Source organism: Erythrolamprus reginae, chromosome 7, assembly GCF_031021105.1.
Source record: "Erythrolamprus reginae isolate rEryReg1 chromosome 7, rEryReg1.hap1, whole genome shotgun sequence".
NCBI classification, from domain to species: Eukaryota; Metazoa; Chordata; class Lepidosauria; order Squamata; family Dipsadidae; genus Erythrolamprus; species Erythrolamprus reginae.
The window spans coordinates 69,892,714-69,911,705 of record NC_091956.1 but is presented as its reverse complement, the minus strand read 5'-3'; the positions used below and the strand labels follow the sequence as shown (position 1 = coordinate 69,911,705).

The following is an 18,992-nucleotide window of genomic DNA, read 5'->3' as shown; positions in this document are numbered from 1 at the left end:
GTTTTAGTCGTCTCTTTTATTCTTTCCTGTTCCAAAAGTATTTGATATATTCTGCTTATTTGTTTATTTTCATTCCCTATCAGAATCTTATCTAATGGGTTCATAGATTTTTGAATACCGGGTGTTTGATTGTCTTTTTTAAATCTGGATTCTATTTGGGCGTATGTCCACCAATCCATTTTGTAATTTAATCTTTCCAGTTCTTGTCTAGATTTGAGTTCCCCATTTGGGTGAAATATGCTTTTATGTACGGATCATTGGGCTGAATTGCTTGCATGCTGATTTCAATGGGGAGGTTAATGTTTAGCATTGATTTCTTTGATCTTTCCTTTTTTGTAGGTGAAGAAAGGAAAACACCCAGTGATTCAACCAGTCCTTCTTCTTCTTCCTTGTCAGCACTTAGTGATTCTGCCAATAGCAAAGAAGATGCAGATATCAGCCCAAAACCCAAGGGATCCAATAACCTGCTAGTTATTTCCGTAGTGCCTGGTAGTCAGACTCTATTAAATGCGGAAGAAAAATCAGAGAAAGGTAAAAAGTTGGCGACGGAATGCAAAGTGACTCCCTCCACTTTCCCAAGGCTGTCGTGCGTGACTTAGGTAATAGTGTCTGTAATTTCCTTCTGCAGGTTTTGAATGTGTTTTCTGTAACTTTGTCTGCAAAACAAAAACCATGTTTGAGCGCCATTTGCAAATCCACCTGATTACGCGGATGTTTGAATGTGATGTGTGCCACAAGTTCATGAAGACTCCTGAGCAATTACTGGAGCACAAGAAATGCCATACTGTCCCCACTGGTGGGCTCAAGTAAGGAAAGCAAGTACACAAACTTTTATTGTGTTAAGTACCTTGATCACTGTGGAAGTAGAAACAGAGATGCTTGCATGGGAGAACATGGAAATGTTGGGGGAGATAAAGCCGGAGAACTTATTAATGAAGAACAAATTTAAGTTGCTGTAAATCAGGAATGGGCAACGTATAGCAACGTGTGGCACTTCTGATGTTGGTGAACTATGTCTCTCAGCATCCCAAGGAAATACGATGTTGAGAGTTGTAGCTCAGTGCCATTTGAAATATCACATTACCTACTGGCTACTAGAAAACAAACTCATCTGGTCTCTTAGGTGCACTGATGCTGCACTAAACAGGAATAACTGCGTTGAGTACTACTGTTTTTATTTTTACCAACAGTGGCATAAATGTTTGGTGTCTCTGTAGCTAAAATAGTTCCATAGGGTCAGACTGGGACTAATACATTTTCAAATACAGTGATACCTTGTCTTACAAACTTAATTGGTTCCGGGATGAGGTTCTTAAGGTGAAACGTTTGTAAGACGAAACAATGTTTCCCATAGGAATCAATGGAAAAGTGAATAATACGTGCAAGCCCAAAATTCACCCCTTTTGCCAGCCGAAGCGCCCATTTTTGCGCTGCTGGGATTTCCCTGAGGTTCCCCTCCATAGGAAACCCCACCTCTGGACTTCTGTGTTTTTGCGATGCTGCAGGGGAATCCCAGCATCGCAAAAACAAGCGCTTCGCTGGCAACGGAAGTCCGGAGGTGGAGTTTCCCAGCGAGGGGAGCCTCAGGGGAATCCCAGCAGCGCAAAAACGGGTGCTTCGCTGGCAATGGGAGTCCGGAGGCGGGGCATCCCAGCGGCGGTGGTGGGTTTGTAAGGTGAAAATAGTTTGTAAGAAGAGGCAAAAAAATCTTAAACCCCGGGTTTGTATCTCGAAAACTTTGTATGATGAGGTATCACTGTAAATGAAAATTCTTAAACAGTCTTACGGTAATGTCGTTAACAGTTGCAAAACTAGCTAATTCAAAGAAATATAGACAACATATTGATTGGATTATTGTTGATATAAGTAAATATTATCTACTGTTGGTAGGTCATTGTGGTATGTTACAGAGATATGTTACATTACTTATAAGGACTGTACTAGCTGGAAATTCTAGAATGTAGTCCCAATGTATCTGGAGAACACTGGGTTGGCTAATCCTGATTTATTTGATAATTTTTAACATTGAGTTACCAATCATGGCTTATATTAGAAGTCCTTTAAAGTATTGCTTTCAGTCTAATAAAGACATAAATGCTACCACACCAAGGTAATCTGGTTTGAAATGGAGTAGGCACATGCCATCAGTAGTAGCAGATCACTGAAATAAAATATTAATATTCAATGATATATTTTATCAGATATGATTTAGAACAGGTACTCTGGAATAAATGCAGCATTCTATGATTCATTAAAGCAGTTGAATCATTCTTGGCTACTTTTATGAGTTACAAAGTGTTGCATACTACCATACGGAGTACTGATGTTCATGGATGCCACTGATTGGCTAATACAGCGGCGGGAATAATGAACTGCTGTTATTGGCCAGCAGGGAAGCGTTAAAAGTGACTTCCCTGCAGCCTGCCGTTAATTCGTAGTACACTCAACTTGGAGAAACAAAGTTGCTGAACTGTTTCTGTGTCTTGCACCATCATTTCCTTGTGAATCTAACACTGGCGACGAAAGTGGTTAAAAATGGACAACAGATCAAAGGCACCTTGTGGCATCTGTGGCCATCTTAGAAGCAAGCATCATATTGCCCTTGAGAATAGCTACTCAGCCCTCTCCAGCAATCTTTGATCCGAAGATGGAAGAATGGCACACCTATATGAGCGGTTTTTGTATGTTCCTGGAAGAAAACAACTTCCAGGATCTACCTGACAACAGGAAGAGGGCTCTCTTCCTCACCTACTGTGGACCGAAGAGCTATAAAATGGCACAGACTCTGGTGGCACTTGCAGACATTGAATCCATTTCATGGACAACACTGCAAGCTACACTAAATACCATTACATGCTTCAGCCCTCCAATGGTCAGCAGAAATGAATTCTATCAGTGCCAATGTGAAGGTGAAACCATCAATGACTTCGTAGCCAAACTCTGGGAGGTTGCATCAAAGTGCAAATTTATAAACCCGGAAGAAATTATGAAAGACAGAATCATTTTAGAAATGAGGGATATCAACCTCCAGAAAAAACTGCTGATCCGAATGGGAGCAACCTTCAAGAATGTTGTAGAAGAAGCCAGAGCCTCTGAATCATCGGACAACGCTGTAGCTGACATCCAGAGAACCAGCAGAGTCCAGAGTCTTCTGGTTATTGGGAGACAGGTTGGATGACAGAGATCCCAGAGTTCAAGGAAGACCCTGAGGAGGAAAAACTTGCGCATCATATCCAACCAAAAAGACAGACAAGCCACAGAGAAGTGAAATAAGGCAAGCCTGGTGTTCCAGCTGCCTAGGGGACCATGTCAGGGCAGTCAGAAAATTTAAAGAAGCCATTTGCTGCTGTTGCCAAAAGCAAGGCCATCTTGCAGAAGCCAGAAGAGATACCCAACTGTCCCTGTACCAACCTGCCCCATTCCCACCCAAACTACCCATGGGACCTGGGAGACAAAGCAGAACTACACAGGGGGCCAACGCAGTAGGCACAAAGACAAATATCAATATCAGGACAACCTGGGAATCTACAACACCACTGTGGGTCACTCCAATGCCAGCCTAGGGAACAAGTTCCACATCACCCTGACCATCAAGGGAACCCCATGTAATGTGGAGCTAGACACCAGTTCAGTATTTACCATCATGTCCTGGGGAATCCTGAAGCAAGTCCTGCTTACCATCACCAGACACCAGCTAAAGCCACAGCACATCTGCCTGAACGACCTCCAGGGGAACCCCATCTGGGTTCTGGGACAAGCAGAAGTACCCCTGAGCTTCAAAGAATCAGAGGCAAGCTACCCCTAACCGTCATTGAGGGGAACAGATCTACACTCCTTAGAATAGAGTAGCTCAAGCCTCTCAGCATTGGGATCAATGGATTGCATCACATCAAGGGGGACATACTGGACAAGTAACTGGCTGACTTTCCAGATGTGTTTGATGGGAGTCTAGGTAATTATAAGGGAAAGCCCATATCGTTTCACCTAGACCTCAGTGTCACACCCATTAGATTAAAAACCCATAGTGTTCTGTTTGCACCTTGGCCAAAAGTGGATGAACAACTGGATAAATTAATCGCCCAAGGGGTCTTAGAGCCAGTTGATCATGCCACATGAAAGACCTCCATCATTACACCAATGAAGCTGGACAGCTTGATTCACATGTGTGTGGACTATAAGGGCATCATTAACAAAGTACTGCTGTCAAATGCTTACCCTATGCCTGTAGTGCAACACCTATTGTACTCTGTTGGAAACTTTTTGCCACATTAGATCTGGCACAAGCATACCAGCAATTACTAATGGACACAGCCACTGCATAAGCCCAGACATAGTCATACACAGAGGGGCTTTTAAGTGCACCCGCCTGCAATACAACAACCCAACAATAAGTGTGCCCCTGGACTGTTCCATAGCACGATGGAATGATTTCTATATAGCATCCCTAGAGTAGTTCCCTACTTTGATGATGTTCTCATCTTGGGGGAATAGTAGGAACAACTAATGACCAGACGGTGCAAGGTGCTAGGTCAATTCCAGCAAAGAGGCCTCAAACGGGACAAATGCAAAATTGAGGACACTAAAGTAGAATTCCTGGCAGAGTTACAGGCATTTCTGGGCTTACCCAACTTTTATGCCATCATTTTAAAACAGAAGGCAACCATTGCTGAGCCAAAACTGGATCAGGACATTACCAAATGGGTGGCAATTTGCCTGCCATGCCAAAAATCCCAGCCAGCTTCACCACACACCATACCATTAGGATGGGAGATACCCAAAGTCCCATGGTCAAGAATCCACATAGACTTTGAAGGACAGGGCAGGGCAAACATTCTTAATTATTATGGATGCCTATTCCAAGTGGCTGGAGGGAGTGAACACACCTCAACTATGAAAACCAGCATATGAGTCCTGAGAAGGATGTTCATTATGCATGGCCTTCCCAATGTCATCATGTCAGACAACGGACTCCAGGAATATGGAGTCATTCCTGGCCGACTTGGGAATAAGGTATATGCTTGTTTCGTCATTCAGTCCAGCTAGCAATAGCCGGGCGGAAAGAATGGTGAGAATGGCCAAAGAGACTTTAATCAGAATGGGTTAAACAGATTGACCAGTTCCTGCTGGCCCAACACATCACACCATGCATGGCCACTAACTGGACAACACCGAAATGCTAATGGGACCAAAACTGAGGTCCCAACTGAACAGACTGAATCCCAATTACCACCCGGAGACACCTCTAGGGTCCAGTAATCCAACACGAACACTAGTCTTGGGCCAGCTAGTGTTCACACAGAACTTTGCAGGGGATCCCAAGTAGGTAAAGGCCACCGTAATAGCCATCACCGGGCCAAAGTCCTACCAAATCAAACTTGATGACAGCCAACTGTGGTGGAGATACATTGACCAGCTAAGATGTAGACTGGGAGATTCCTGACTTCACCAACCGGAGACTGCCCAATCGCAAGTTGGCCCAGTGGAGAGGCCAGAACAATGCAAGTCTCTCCCCGAAGGCCATCTAAAACAATCAACCAAGTGGACCGTGATGAGAACCAGGCCCTATCTACAACAAGGCCAAAGGGACCTATTCTCAACCTGGCAGGTAGGGAGCGTGATCCCTACCTGCAGATGCTGGAGTCCAGCGAAGTCAACCAGGACCAGAGGACAATGACGCCGAGAATTCAGCTGCCACTCATGGTAGCCTGTTCCAGATTATTCCACAAGCAGGTAAAAAACCAGCAACAGGCATATCCGCTCATACAGAATATAGTTGTCGGCTATGAATAAATTAACTGCCTTGAAATGGCCCTGGGTTGGGCCTAGAGGCAAAAAGGAGCTGTGACGTTCCTTCAATATACCAGGGTGATCCGACATAAAAAACATATAGCCCCTCCCTGGTACAGAGCTGAAGGGATCAGGTCTGGTGGCTCAGCTGTTAATTCTCTGCCTTACAAGGCAGAAGCTGCTGGATCAAATCCCAGTAAGGGTGTGGCTAGCTGATGAGGCCAGAACAAGGCCGAAATGGTGCCATCCTAGTCTCCCTTAATTTTAAAATTTCAGCAAATTTTTTTTTTTGCTGAATTTGAAAATTAAGGGAGACTAGGATAGATCTATTTCGGCCTTGTTTTGGCCTCATCAGCTAGCCATACCCACTGGGACTTGAACCTGCAAACCTTTGCCTTGTAAGGCAGAGAATTATCCTCTAGGCTACAGTATCCAATCCCTTCAGCTCTGCACCAGGGAAGGGTTACATATTTTTGTGTTGAATCATATATACTGTATATCATATATATATCATATATCATATATACTGTATATACATATATATATACTGTACATACATACATACATACATACATACATACATACATACATACACTGCTCAAAAAATAAAGGGAACACTTAAACAACACAATATAACTCCAAGTAAATCAAACCTGTGAAATAAAACTGTCCACTTAGGAAGCAACACTGATTGACAATCAATTTTACATGCTATTGTGCACATTCAACTTTGTACAGAATTAAGTATTCAATGACAATATTTCATTCATTCAGATCTAGGATTAATGTTATTTGAGTGTTCCCTTTATTTTTTTGAGCGGTCTGTCTTCCTTCCTTCCTTCCTTCCTTCCTTCCATCCTTCCTTCCTTCCTTCCTTCCTTCCTTCCTTCCTTCCTTCCTTCCTTCCTTCCTTTCCTTCTCCAGTCAGCGTGGCTGGCTAGGGAACTCTGGGAATTGAAGTCCACAGGTCTTAAAGTTACCAATGTTGTACACACCCGGTTTAAGTGCTTCCTCCAAGAGTTTCGGTGACTTTTAATTTCTTCCTGTAAAAGTTTAGAATTGACGCTTTCAAGATTTAGAATCAAATCAAATAGTGTCATGAGGCTCTCCTTTCATTACGAAGCATTGTGTATTGCTTTTAAAATTTCTCAAAGCATTGAGCATGATTAGCATCCCTTTAGAACTCTTTGGTTCGGCCACACTCTTCTTTACCGGATTTGCAATAGTCGCTAACAGAGGATTTAGCACAGCCTGTATTAATCTCACCTTTTTCGCTGAAGCACGGTCATAGTAAAAGTTGGATTTCTCTCAAATGGCGTTTCAAAGGACTAAAAACAGCACAAGCAAGCATTTTTTTTTCTGCACACAGATGTGCACAAGAGGAAAAGAACTATGTGGCAGGATGGAATGAATATTTAACTACCTTCCAAAAACTGCCAGGAAATTGCAGGGGTATATTAAGAGCAATGGGAGCCCAGGCATTTTTGGAGGGTGGGGGTAGTATATGATCAAAGTCAGTATCAAGTTCAAAAAGGAGTTAATGCACCCTATGAAATGGATTTATCTGCTGCTGAATCAGGGTGACTATATGCAGACTACAAGCAATTAACTCTTCCAATTAGCCTGTTTATCTCACTCTGCCTTGCAAAATTAGTTGAGCTGCATTATCTGATGTAAATAAAGTTAAATCTACACTACTTTATGAAGTTTGAAAATTAAAGTAATTTAAACACTTTGATCTACAGAGAAAATATTTTACTGGAATATTGGGGAAAGTGATAGGCACTAAGATAAATACGTCCTATCAGATTCTCAATTTTTAGATTGTTCTCTTGAAAATATGATACAATTTTAAAACTGCCAAATATGCTTGAAGTGGAGGAACATTTGCAAAAAAAAGGTTTGATCTTGGAATATTTTCTGGCCTCATCCCTCTTGCCTTTAAATTGAAGAAATATAGCAGATGCAAAGGGTTCGTCCATCTACATCTGTCGGTTTTGTGCATTCTTAGATTGTCTTGTGATTTCATGGGTTCGGCAGTAGGAGTGAGCATCCCTTTGAGATGGAAGGCAAGGAGACCCTGTTTGTTTGTTTGTTTGTTTGTTTGTTTGTTTATCTGTTTATTTATTTATTTATTTGAGCAAGTATAGAATTATAGTTTGTATTAACATAACAAAGTACAAAGTAGTGATAAAAAAGATAATAGAACAGTAGGACAGGGACGGTAGGCACAGTAGCGGGCATATGCACGCTTAGAAAAGGGATCCCTTACAGATCTCTTAGAAAAGGGGAGAGGTCAACAGTAGATAATTTAAGGTTGAAGATTTTGGGGTTACGGGAAGAAACAACACAGTCCGGCAGTGAGTTCCATGCATTGATCACTGTTGCTGAAGTCGTATTTTCTGCAGTCTAGTTTGGAGCGATTTACATTTAGTTTGTATCTATTACGTGCTTTTGTGGTAGTGTTGTTGTTGTTGAAGGTGAAGTAGTCACTAACAGGAAGGATATTACAGTGTATGATTTTATGAACAACAGTTAAATCAGTCCGGAGGCGACGCAGTTGTAAATAGCCGTAGTATTTGAAGTCTGGAGGAGTAAGATAATTTGTTTCGAGAGGAGGAATGAAGGACTCTTCTTGTGAAGTATTTCTGGACTTTCTCAATTGTATTAATGTCAGTTATGCAATGTGGGTTCCATACAGGTGAGCTGTGTTCACGTATTGGCCCGACAAATGTTTTGAATGCTCTGGTTAGAGTATAGCCCCTCCCTTTCCTTGGGATTTGCTGGGATGATGTTTAGGAAGGCAGACAGGTTTGTTTGTTTGTTTGTTTGTTTGTTTGTTTGTCAAACATGTAAAAGATAGCAAGTATAAGTGCAAACATAAGTAAAGTAAGTACAGTGATACCTTGTCTTACAAACTTAATTGGTTCCAGGACGAGGTTCTTAAGGTGAAAGGTTTGTAAGACGAAACAATGTTTCCCCTAGGAATCAATGGAAAAGTGATGAATGCATGCAAGCCCAAAATTCACCCCTTTTGCCAGCTGAAACGCTCGTTTTTGCGCTGCTGGGATTCCTCTGAGGCTCCCCTCCATGGGAAACCCCACCTCTGAACTTCTGTGTTTTTGCGATGCTGCAGGGGAATCCCAGCATCGCAAAAACGAGCACTTGGCTGGCAACGGAAGTCCAGAGGTGGGGTTTCCCAGCGAGGGGAGCTAGTGAAATCTCAGCATCGCAAAAACACAGAGGTCCGGAGGTGGGGTTTTGAGGACATTGGTGTTTTTGCGATGCTGCGATTTCACTGATGCTCCCTTCGCTGGGAAACCCCACCTCTGGAATTCCGTTGCCAGCGAAGCGCCCGTTTTTGCGCTGCTGGGATTCCCCCCCTGGGATTCCCCTGCAGCATCACAAAAACACAGAAGTCCAGAGGTGGGGTTTCCCACGGAGGGGGGAGCCTCAGGGGAATCCCAGCAGCGCAAAAACGGGTGCTTTGCTGGCAACGGAAGTCTGGAGGCGGGGTATCCCAGCAGCAGCGGTGGTTTTGTAAGGTGAAAATAGTTTGTAAGAAAAGGCAAAAAAATCTTAAACCCCGGGTTTGTATCTCGAAAAGTTTGTATGACGAGGCGTTTGTAAGACGAGGTATCACTGTACAGATAAATGAGTACCATAGGACAAACAGGGACGGTAGGCACAATGGTGCACTTATGCACACCCCTTACGGACCTCTTAGGAATGGGGTGAGATAGACAGTCTAAGGTTAAAGATTTTGAAAAAGAGTCAGGTAGTGAATTCCAGGCATTGATCACTTTGTTGCTTATTTTCCAGGGCAAGTTTGCAGTGGTTTACATTAGGTTTGTATCTATTGTATGATCGTGCATTGTTGTGGTTGAAGCTGAAGTAGTCATTGACACGTAGAACATTATGGCAAATGATTTTACGAACTACATTTAGATCAGTTGGAAGGCAACGTAGTTCTAAGTCGTCTAAGCCCCCAAGATTTCAAGTATGGTGGCATAAGGTTGCAAGCAGAGGAGTGCAGAACTCTTCTCGTGAAATATTTTTGGACTCTCTTGATTGTAATTAATGTCCGATATGCAGTGTGGGTTCCAGGCAGGTGAGCTGTATTTGAGAATTGGTCTCACAAATGTTTTGTATACTCTTGTTAGCATCCAATATAAAAAAAAAAAAACCTTACAGATTATTTGTCTCAATAGGATGATATAATCATTTCTATGGTAACCTTGCCCCTCAATGCCTCTTGGAGAAAAGACGCTACACAAGATTAGATTGAGAACTCTTAGTGCCTTTTTGGCAATGTTGTTACAGGGGGCTTTGGCACTTAGATCATTAGATCCTGCCTGTCGGCGACGACTTCAGCTTCAACCACAACAACACAAGAGCACACAACAGATTTAAACTTAATATTAACCTCTCCAAACTTGACTGTACAAAATATGACTTCAGTAACCGAGTTGTCGAAGCGTGGAACTCATTACCGGACTCCATAGTGTCATCCCCAAACCCCCAACACTTTACCCTTAGATTATCTACGGTTGACCTATCCAGATTCCTAAGAGGTCAGTAAGGGGCGAGTACAAGTGCACTAGAGTGCCTTCCGTCCCCTGTCCTATTGCTCTCCTATATCTCCTATTCCTTTCTTCTATTCCTATATCGCTTCTTCTATTCTTTCATTGATATGTTCTATTACTATACCTTCTTTTCTATTCTTTCTTAGATATATTTTACTATGAGTATCTCCTCTATAACCTTCATCATGTATATTACTATGTGTATATAGATATATACCCACTAAAACCCTCATTGTGTCTTGGGACAAGATAGATAGATAGATAGATAGATAGATAGATAGATAGATAGATAGATAGATAGATAGATAGATAGATAGATAGATAGATAGATAGATAGATAGATGCTGATGCTGCACATAAGCACCTTATACTTCCAATGCTCCTTTTTGCCTTGTAAAGTTGAACTGTTGAACAGGTCTATTAAGCAGCCCCAGAAAATCCATGTCGCACAAGAGGAGAAAATAATCACTCCAGGCAGCACTGTAGCAGAGAAAAGAGATTAAAACAAAATCTGGAATTTGAGCAGATAAAGAGCACATGCCACATGAGTCCTATGGCTCAACCAGCCAGGTTGGAAGGAGGGGCAGATGGCATCCCTGTTATGGCCATCGGGATTGCCCTTTGTTTCTCCAGCTGCTGCCAACCAGCAAGTCATGGAAGGCGTTTGCTGTTTCAGCACCTACTGTTTAATTTTAAATATTATTTGGCCTTGCAAAAAAGCAGCTGGCATTTTACTGAAGCCGCCCTTACAAGCTCAGACCACAGTTCACTTGCTATTTCATTTTGAGTTTTGCAATGGCATTTATTTATTTATTTATTTATTTATTTATTTATTTTATTTAATTTTATTTATTTATTTCTATTTATTTAATTTATTTTTTATTTTATTTATTTAATTTATTTTTATTTATTTATTTTTATTTATTTATTTTATTTATTTTATTTATTTTATTTATTTTATTTATTTATTTATTTATTTATTTATTTATATTTTTTTGTTTGTTTGTTTGTTTGATTTGTATGCCGCCCCTCTCTGTGGACTCGGGGCGGCTAACAACAGTGGTAAAAACAGCATGTATAAATCCAATACTAAAACAGCTAAAAAACCCTGTTTATAAAACCAATCATACATATAAACAGACCATGCATAAATTGTAGAAGCCTAGGGGGAAAGATTATCTCAGTTCCCCCCTGCCTGATGACAGAGGTGGGTTTTGAGGAGCTTACGAAAGGCAAGGAGGGTGGGGGCTATTCTAATCTCTGGGGGGAGTTGGTTCCAGAGGGCCGGGGACGCCACAGAGAAGGCTCTTCCCCTGGGCCCCGCCAACCAACATTGTTCAGTTGAAAGGACCCGGAGAAGGCCCACTCTGTGGGACCTAACTGATCGCTGGGATTTGTGCGGCAGAAGGCGGTCCCTGAGATAATCTGGCCCGGTGCCATGAAGGGCTTTATAGGTCATAACCAACACTTTGAATTGTGACCGGAAACTGATCGGCAACCAATGCAGACTGCGGCGTGTTGGTGTGACATGGGCATATTTAGGGAAGCCCATGATTGCTCTAGCAGCTGCATTCTTCTTTTGTGCCAAAGCCACTGAAATGCAGTACTTTGGGTCTTTTTTGCCTTTGCAAAAGAACTCTTTTCTCCAAGAAGCATTGAGGGTCAAGGTTACCATAGAAATGATTATATCATCCTATTGAGACAAATAATCTGTAAGGTTTGGTTTTTTTTCAGATAGAAGGAGAGAGCTGGCACAGTGAAGGTAAAAAAAAATTAAAAGCAAGTTGAGAGGTAGACATTTCAGTGGAGAAAACCTTCTAGAAATATGGTTACACCAAACTCAGTAAATGTTTCTTTATTAATAAAACATCAGTGATTAGACTAAAGCTGAATTAAAAGCTTCGTTCGTAATTTATGTACTGGTTATATCAATATTGTAATTTAAAATGTGCTGTTGGATAAATCTTCCCATTTTCTGCATAGTCGGATGCTGAAAAACAAAACAAAAAAGGGAAAATTTAAAAACTGCTTTTTACAAAAATTGCAGGGTTAGTGGGTTATGGTCGGGCCTTGCACTTTACCCCCTAACCCCTATCAAGATTCCAAGGGATTTGATCAGTAACATCATGATATATTTGTTTGTTTGTTTGTTTGTTTGTTTGTTTATTTATTTAGCATAGAATAGAATAGAATTTTATTGGCTAAGTGTGATTGGACACACAAGGAATTTGTCTTGGTGCATATGCTGTCAGCGTACATAAAATAAAATATACCATTTGTCAAGAATCATGTGGTATGACACTTAATGATTGTCATAGGGGTCAAATAAGCAATGAAGAAGCAATATTAATAAAAATCTTAGGATATAAGCAACAGGTTACAGTCATGCAGTCAACATGGGAGGAAATGGGTGATAGGAATGATGAGAAAAACTAGTAGAATAGAAGTGCAGATTTAGTAGAAAGTCTGACAGTGTTGAAGGAATTTATTTATTTATTTAGTCAAACAATTATAGGGTAATACAGTGGTACCTCGGTTCTCGACCATAATCCGTTCTAGAACTGTGGTTGAGAACCGATTTGGTTGAGAACCGAATTAATTTATCCCATAGGAAATAATGGAAATGTATTTAATTGGTTCCCAGCCCATTGACTTGCTGGGAACCAATTAAATCTACAGTATTTCCTCTATTCCCTATGGGATAAAGATCTCAGGGAACGGGATGAGAGGGAATGGGAGTCGGAACGCCCCTCCTGGCCGCCCTCTTAATAGCCTTCCAGTCTCTACCTTGTAACTTCTCCACGCAGCAGGAAGGGTAGGACAATAGGACAGGGACGGTAGGCACAGTGGTGCGCTTATGCACGCCCCTTACAGACCTCTTAGAAAGGGGGAGAGGTCAATTGTAGATAGTCTAAGGTTAAAGGTTTTGGAGTTAGGAGTAGAAACCACAACAACTGAATTGAATGGTAGCCCTTTGAGGGATTTGGGGATGGCAGTGAAATTCTGTGTAGAGTTATCATTTTGTCCTGCTTTGATCATTTGGAAATTGACCCTTTCGGTGCCTTATAGCAAGCTTCTTTCCCACCATCTGTCGTGGAGGGAAAAATCAGCCTGATTGTACAGAGAGAAGAATGAAATAGTGAAGTGAACGGCTTAAATGTCTGCAAAACTTTAGAATAGAATTTTTATTGGCCAAGTGTGATTGGACACACAAGGAATTTGTCTTGGTGCAGATGCTCTCAGTGTACATAAAATAAAATATACATTTGTCAAGAATCATGTGGTACAACACTTAACGATTGTCATAGGGGTTAAATAAGCAACGAAGAAGCAATATTAATAAAAATCTTAGGATATAAGCAACAAGTTACAGTCATACAGTCAGCATGGGAGGAAATGGGTGATAGGAATGATGAGAAAACTAGTAGAATAGAAGTGCAGATTTAGTAGAAAGTCTGACAGTGTTGAGGGAATTATTTGTTTCATAGAGTGATGGGGTTCGGAAAAAAACTGTTCTTGTGTCTAGTTGTCTTGGTGTGCAGTGCTCTGTAGCGACGTTTTGAGGGTAGGAGTTGGAACAGTTTGTGTCCAGGATGTGAGGGGTCAGTAAATATTTTCCCCGCCCTCTTTTTGACTCGTGCAGTATACAGGTCCTCAATGGAAGGCAGGTTGGCAGCAATTGTTTTTTCTGCAGTTTTGATTGTCCTCTGAAGTCTGTGTTGGTCCTGTTGCGTTGCAGCACCAAACCAGACAGTTATAGAGGTGCAGATGACAGACTCAATGATTCCTCTGTAGAACTGTATCAGCAGCTCCTTGGGCAGTTTGAGCTTCCTGAGCTGGCGCAGAAAGAACATTCTTTGTTGTGCTTTTTTGATGATGTTTTTGATATTAGGTGACCATTTTAGGTCTTGAGATATGATAGAACCTAGAAATTTGAAGGTCTCTACTGTTGATACTGTATTGTCTAGTATTGTGAGAGGTGGAAGGGTGGAAGGGTTTCTCTTAAAGTCTACCACCATTTCTACGGTTTTGAGTGTGTTCAGTTCTAGATTGTTCTGGTCACACCACAAGGATAGTTGTTCAACTTCCCGTCTGTATGCGGATTCATCATTGTCTCGAATGAGTCTGATCACTGTTGTATCATCTGCAAACCTCAGTAGTTTAACAGATAGATCGTTTGAGATGCAGTCATCAAATTAGTCATCCCTAAAGAAATTTAAAACCTGCTATAGAAATCAGCCCTGCCCACTCTGAGGGACACAAAAAGGTTTTGGAAATTTTATATATGATGTAATTTGCTCCCAGCTGATCTAGATCCATGTATCAATGTATATTTTTTGCATTTTCACAGGTGTCCCTTCTGCATTTATTCCACAAACCGTCCAGCCGCAATGGAATGCCATTTGAAAACCCACTACAAAATGGAGTACAAGTGCCGGATCTGCCAAGCAGTGAAAGCCAATCAGCTCGAGCTGGAAATGCACATTCGAGAGCATCGCCTTGGCAACCACTACAAGTGCGATCAGTGTGGCTATCTTTCGAAGACGGCCAACAAGCTGATAGAGCATGTGCGTGTGCATACAGGGGAGCGCCCTTTTCACTGTGACCAGTGCAGCTACAGCTGCAAACGCAAAGACAATCTCAACCTGCACAAGAAACTCAAGCATGCGCCCCGGCAGACCTTCAGCTGCGAAGAGTGCCTCTTCAAGACCACCCACCCGTTCGTCTACAGCCGCCACGTGAAGAAACATCAAAATGGAGACTGCTCGGAGGAGGAAAAAAAGGGGCCGGGTGTGAATTCCACGGAAGGCGGCCCCCTGCTCCTGGCCAACAGTTCCCGCAGCCTCTTGTCCCCTCTCTCGGTCATGTCGGCTTCCCACGCTCTACAGACCGTAGCCATGTCGGCCGCTCAAAGTGGCGGGACAGAGCCAAACCTGGCGCTGAGGGCCTTGACCCTAAACGGCACTTCCCTGTGCTTTGATAAATACCGGAACTCTGAGTTTGCCCACCTCATTCCCTTGACCATGTTTTTCCCCAAAAACCACTTTGAAATCACATTCCATTCGCCTCAACCGCAGACCCTACGCTTGGATGACACTTCGCCGAAGCACTCCTTCCTGGCCTATCTCGGACTAACGGAAAGACCGGAAGCTCTCTAGCTAGGACAGCCTCCCGTGTACCAAAAAATCCTCCACACCGCACACCTGACACTCCCGCCAGACTCCAAGCCGGTTTTATTTCAAACCATACATCCAATGGTTTGGCTGCCCAGCCATTTTTGTACAATATAACGTTAGCAGTAAGTTACGGCAAAGAAAATGGCGCCACTCGTCTCCTTAATACGCGGCCACGAAGGCTGCTTTGTTAAACCTTCAGACAGACGACCTCCTGCATATTTCTACTTTCAGAGGCATGTTTCCGTGGTCTCGCCTAAGAAACATTTTTGTCTCTTATGCTGAGCTAGTGTGTCCTTAATGGCCGTCAGCCCTAGCTAAGATGACCCTCGGTTGCATTTGACTTTGGGTTGTGAATCTGAGCATTTCTTTAAAAAAAAAAAAAAAAGTGTCTGTGTGCCATGGCATTGCTTTTGCACATCTTTTTTGTACCGGCTTATTTAATATGAACTTAAGAAGCTGCCTTATGCTGCATCAGAAAGCCCATCAAACCCAGTATTGTCTGTTATGATTGACACCAGTTCTCCAGGATGGAAGTAATTTCTAGCAACTGCTTCCTGAGATTTCTTAACTAGACGTGCTGGTGGCTGAATCTGGGATCTTGATACGTACAAAGCATGTGCTCTACCGCTGAGCTGTAGCCCCAACCCTGTGAAACGTTGCGGTCGTCCATCCTTGCTCACCTGGCCTGCTTCTCTTTTACTGCTCAGTTATGGAATGTAAGAACATCAATCAAAAAGAACTAGCATTGCAGTCAGCTATGTTAAGAGCGGGCTAGGTTAGTCTCGCATCTTAGAGTTTGGTGATCAGGGCAAAAGCCGAAGAGGGGGAATTACTTTAGCCTTGCAAGGGGATGCTATTTCATATAGTAACTTTTTTCTTACATGGAGATATTCTGTATGGCCAGTGCATGTACACATGTAATACGAAGGGCTTTTCTCTGTGTACACATTTGGGTAGCCAAGTTTTCATACCATGGATTTATTCGTCTTCTGACCCTCTCCAGCAACGAAAACACTCCTATTATTATTACCCTTGGAATAATGCAGTCAATGTGATTATCTCTATGAAGGAAAAAAGATCATGTTTAAAACAGTCCTGAATACGTTACAGTGATGTTTCGAAAAGGCAGCTAGATTTGTAAACAACAAGTGCATTGGATACATGCCCCCAATTTGATTTGTTTGTTACATTCATGTGACTTGGTCCTTTTTAAAAAAAAAACTTTTGAATGCAAATACCCAAGAGCAAGGTACATCCGATAAGGCATTTGTTTTAGACTGGACATAACACATTACATTTAAATTGCTGCTTTCCTCGGTCAGGTAACTGGAGGCAGAAACCTGATCATATCGCCAACTCACTTCTAGAAAAATATCCGATCCCAAAATATGTGCACTATTCAAATTTGACCAAGGCGACTACAGAAAAATATAGCAAACAGCCCTCAGGCCACGAAATCACATCTACACATTCTCAGTTGGTCTGGATGTAGTGGTTAGCTTAGATTGTGACGGCAAGGATGCACATTTAGAGGTGATTAAATGCAGAAGAAGGAATTTTTAAAAGGAAGGATTTCTTAAATTCTGGGCACTAGGGCTCAGACTAAATAAAGGCAGGTTTTGCACACTGGTTGAGTCTTGCACTAATATGTTTCTCACTAGCAAAAAAGTAAAAGTAAGAAACATATCCAAGATAATGTTTCTTTTTTTTACTGAAAAGTATCATGTACATTTGAAAAGTAAGTGCAAGTTCTTTTCAAACGGAAGGAGAAAAAGGTGCTGTTTAATTGTAGAATTCTCTTTTATATATCCAACTACAGTAGTACCCCTAGATACGAGTATAATTGGTTCCAGAAGGGAGCTTCTATGTCGAGCAACTCGTATATGGAACAAATGGCTTTAGACTTTGTTTTTCCCCAAAAGCAAGGATTCTTGCGCCACCTAGTGGACGCTCGGCTCGTATCCCGAATTTGAGCTCGGGTCTGGAACAGAAATTCTCTCCCCTCGTGGCTCGTATCTTGAAATACTCGCATGTGGAGCAGCTCGTATCTAGAGGTACTACTGTATTCAGCTATACTGGCAATTTTGTGTTCTATCCCCTTCGTGTTATTTGTATTCCTTTATAACATTTGCTAACGCTTACTCGAGTATACTCTTCTAGGAAGGTAACTTTATATTTTCTTAAGGCTCTTATTTTTAGTCATTAAAATGACACAAACATTGCACTTTATCGCAGTAGAAGCAAATGTTGCATTCCTAGTGGTTGACCTAAAATATTAACATTTCCTAAGATGGTTTAAAAATGCCCATGCTCTCAACATTTATTATAATTCGCTATCATAAATGTTTTCCCCACTAAAGAAATACGAGCGAGTGGGTGTTCAAAAATCTTACAACAAGGAAGGAGAAAGCCTACATACTAGCCATTCATAACACTGAAATAACATAAGCAGAGTCAAAATAATGAACGTTCATGAAGACGTTTAACCAACATAGGGCCTTATCTGGCTAACTTACGTTAAAATAATTAATAATTCATTGTTTTAAATCTAAGAAAAGTTTTGGGACCCTGTTTATTGCACTAAATTCTGGTTAAAAAAAATACTTTCAGAAATTTTGGGAACTACTCATCAGAAGCATGATTAAGATAAGGGGGATGTAATGTGATGAACTAACTGACGTTTCAATGCCACTGTAGTCAGCATGATTTTCTTGGAGCCTTCAATGCACCCTGAAGACATGAAATAGAGGAAGGCTGAGTTTCTGATCCTGTTCCCATGACATGACTAACCTCACCCATGGGCCAAGTTATAGTCACCCTCCCATCGCATGTAAGCAACAATCAAGGATGGTCCATGGAGTGGGAGCCAATGTTTTAAAACGGGCCCCTGTTGAGGAAGCCAGAAAATTATTATCCTTTTTTTCCCCACCTTACATCAGAGTAAAACAATACATTCAGAGAATTTATCCTACTTGTGTTTTTTTTTTCCTGCTGTGCCATCACAAGAGAGCAGAAACCGAATCAGCCTCTCTAGGATTTCACAAGCCTCTCTAGGATTTCATTCTACCCTAAGCAAGATCATTGTTCAGCCCCTGGCCAGCAGCAACATGGCTAACCAGAGAGATTTAATTTATTCTTTGCAAACTTGTTTAGTGGCTAGTTCTAAGTTCCTTGTGTCTGGTTGCTATCTCAGTTAACCCATGTTAACCTTGTCGGCCAGATAGGTGTCATGGGAAAAGGGCCATTAATAACCCCCTCCTTTACTTGTTTCCAGTGATGCATACTTTGGGGAATAGGGCTCCTGCGCACCCTAACAACCTATGACTCCTGAATCCTGGCAACAGAAGACTAGCAAAGAATGGGATGTGATCTGGAATGTTAAAGCTAAATGGTACTGTCATATGGGAGTAGAGCAGTGGCAGATTCAATTGTGCAACAGTAA

At 41.8% G+C, this 18,992-nt stretch overlaps 1 protein-coding gene across 3 annotated transcripts in view; it reads left to right on the top strand.

The window, feature by feature from the left end:
* The window catches only part of ZNF827 (zinc finger protein 827), a 184,077-nt gene extending 167,306 nt beyond the window's left edge, over positions 1–16,771 (top strand). The window contains exons 12-14 of one of the 3 annotated variants that reach the window (XM_070757789.1): positions 340–531; positions 629–806; positions 14,725–16,771. In XM_070757789.1, coding sequence (XP_070613890.1) covers positions 340–531; positions 629–806; positions 14,725–15,532 — 1,178 coding nt within the window. In that variant the 3' untranslated portion in view covers positions 15,533–16,771. Of the gene's footprint in view, positions 1–339; positions 532–628; positions 816–14,724 lie in introns of all 3 variants that reach the window. The other 2 variants (XM_070757790.1, XM_070757791.1) reach the window with 2 other exon arrangements.
* The last annotated feature ends 2,221 nt before the right edge of the window (positions 16,772–18,992 follow it).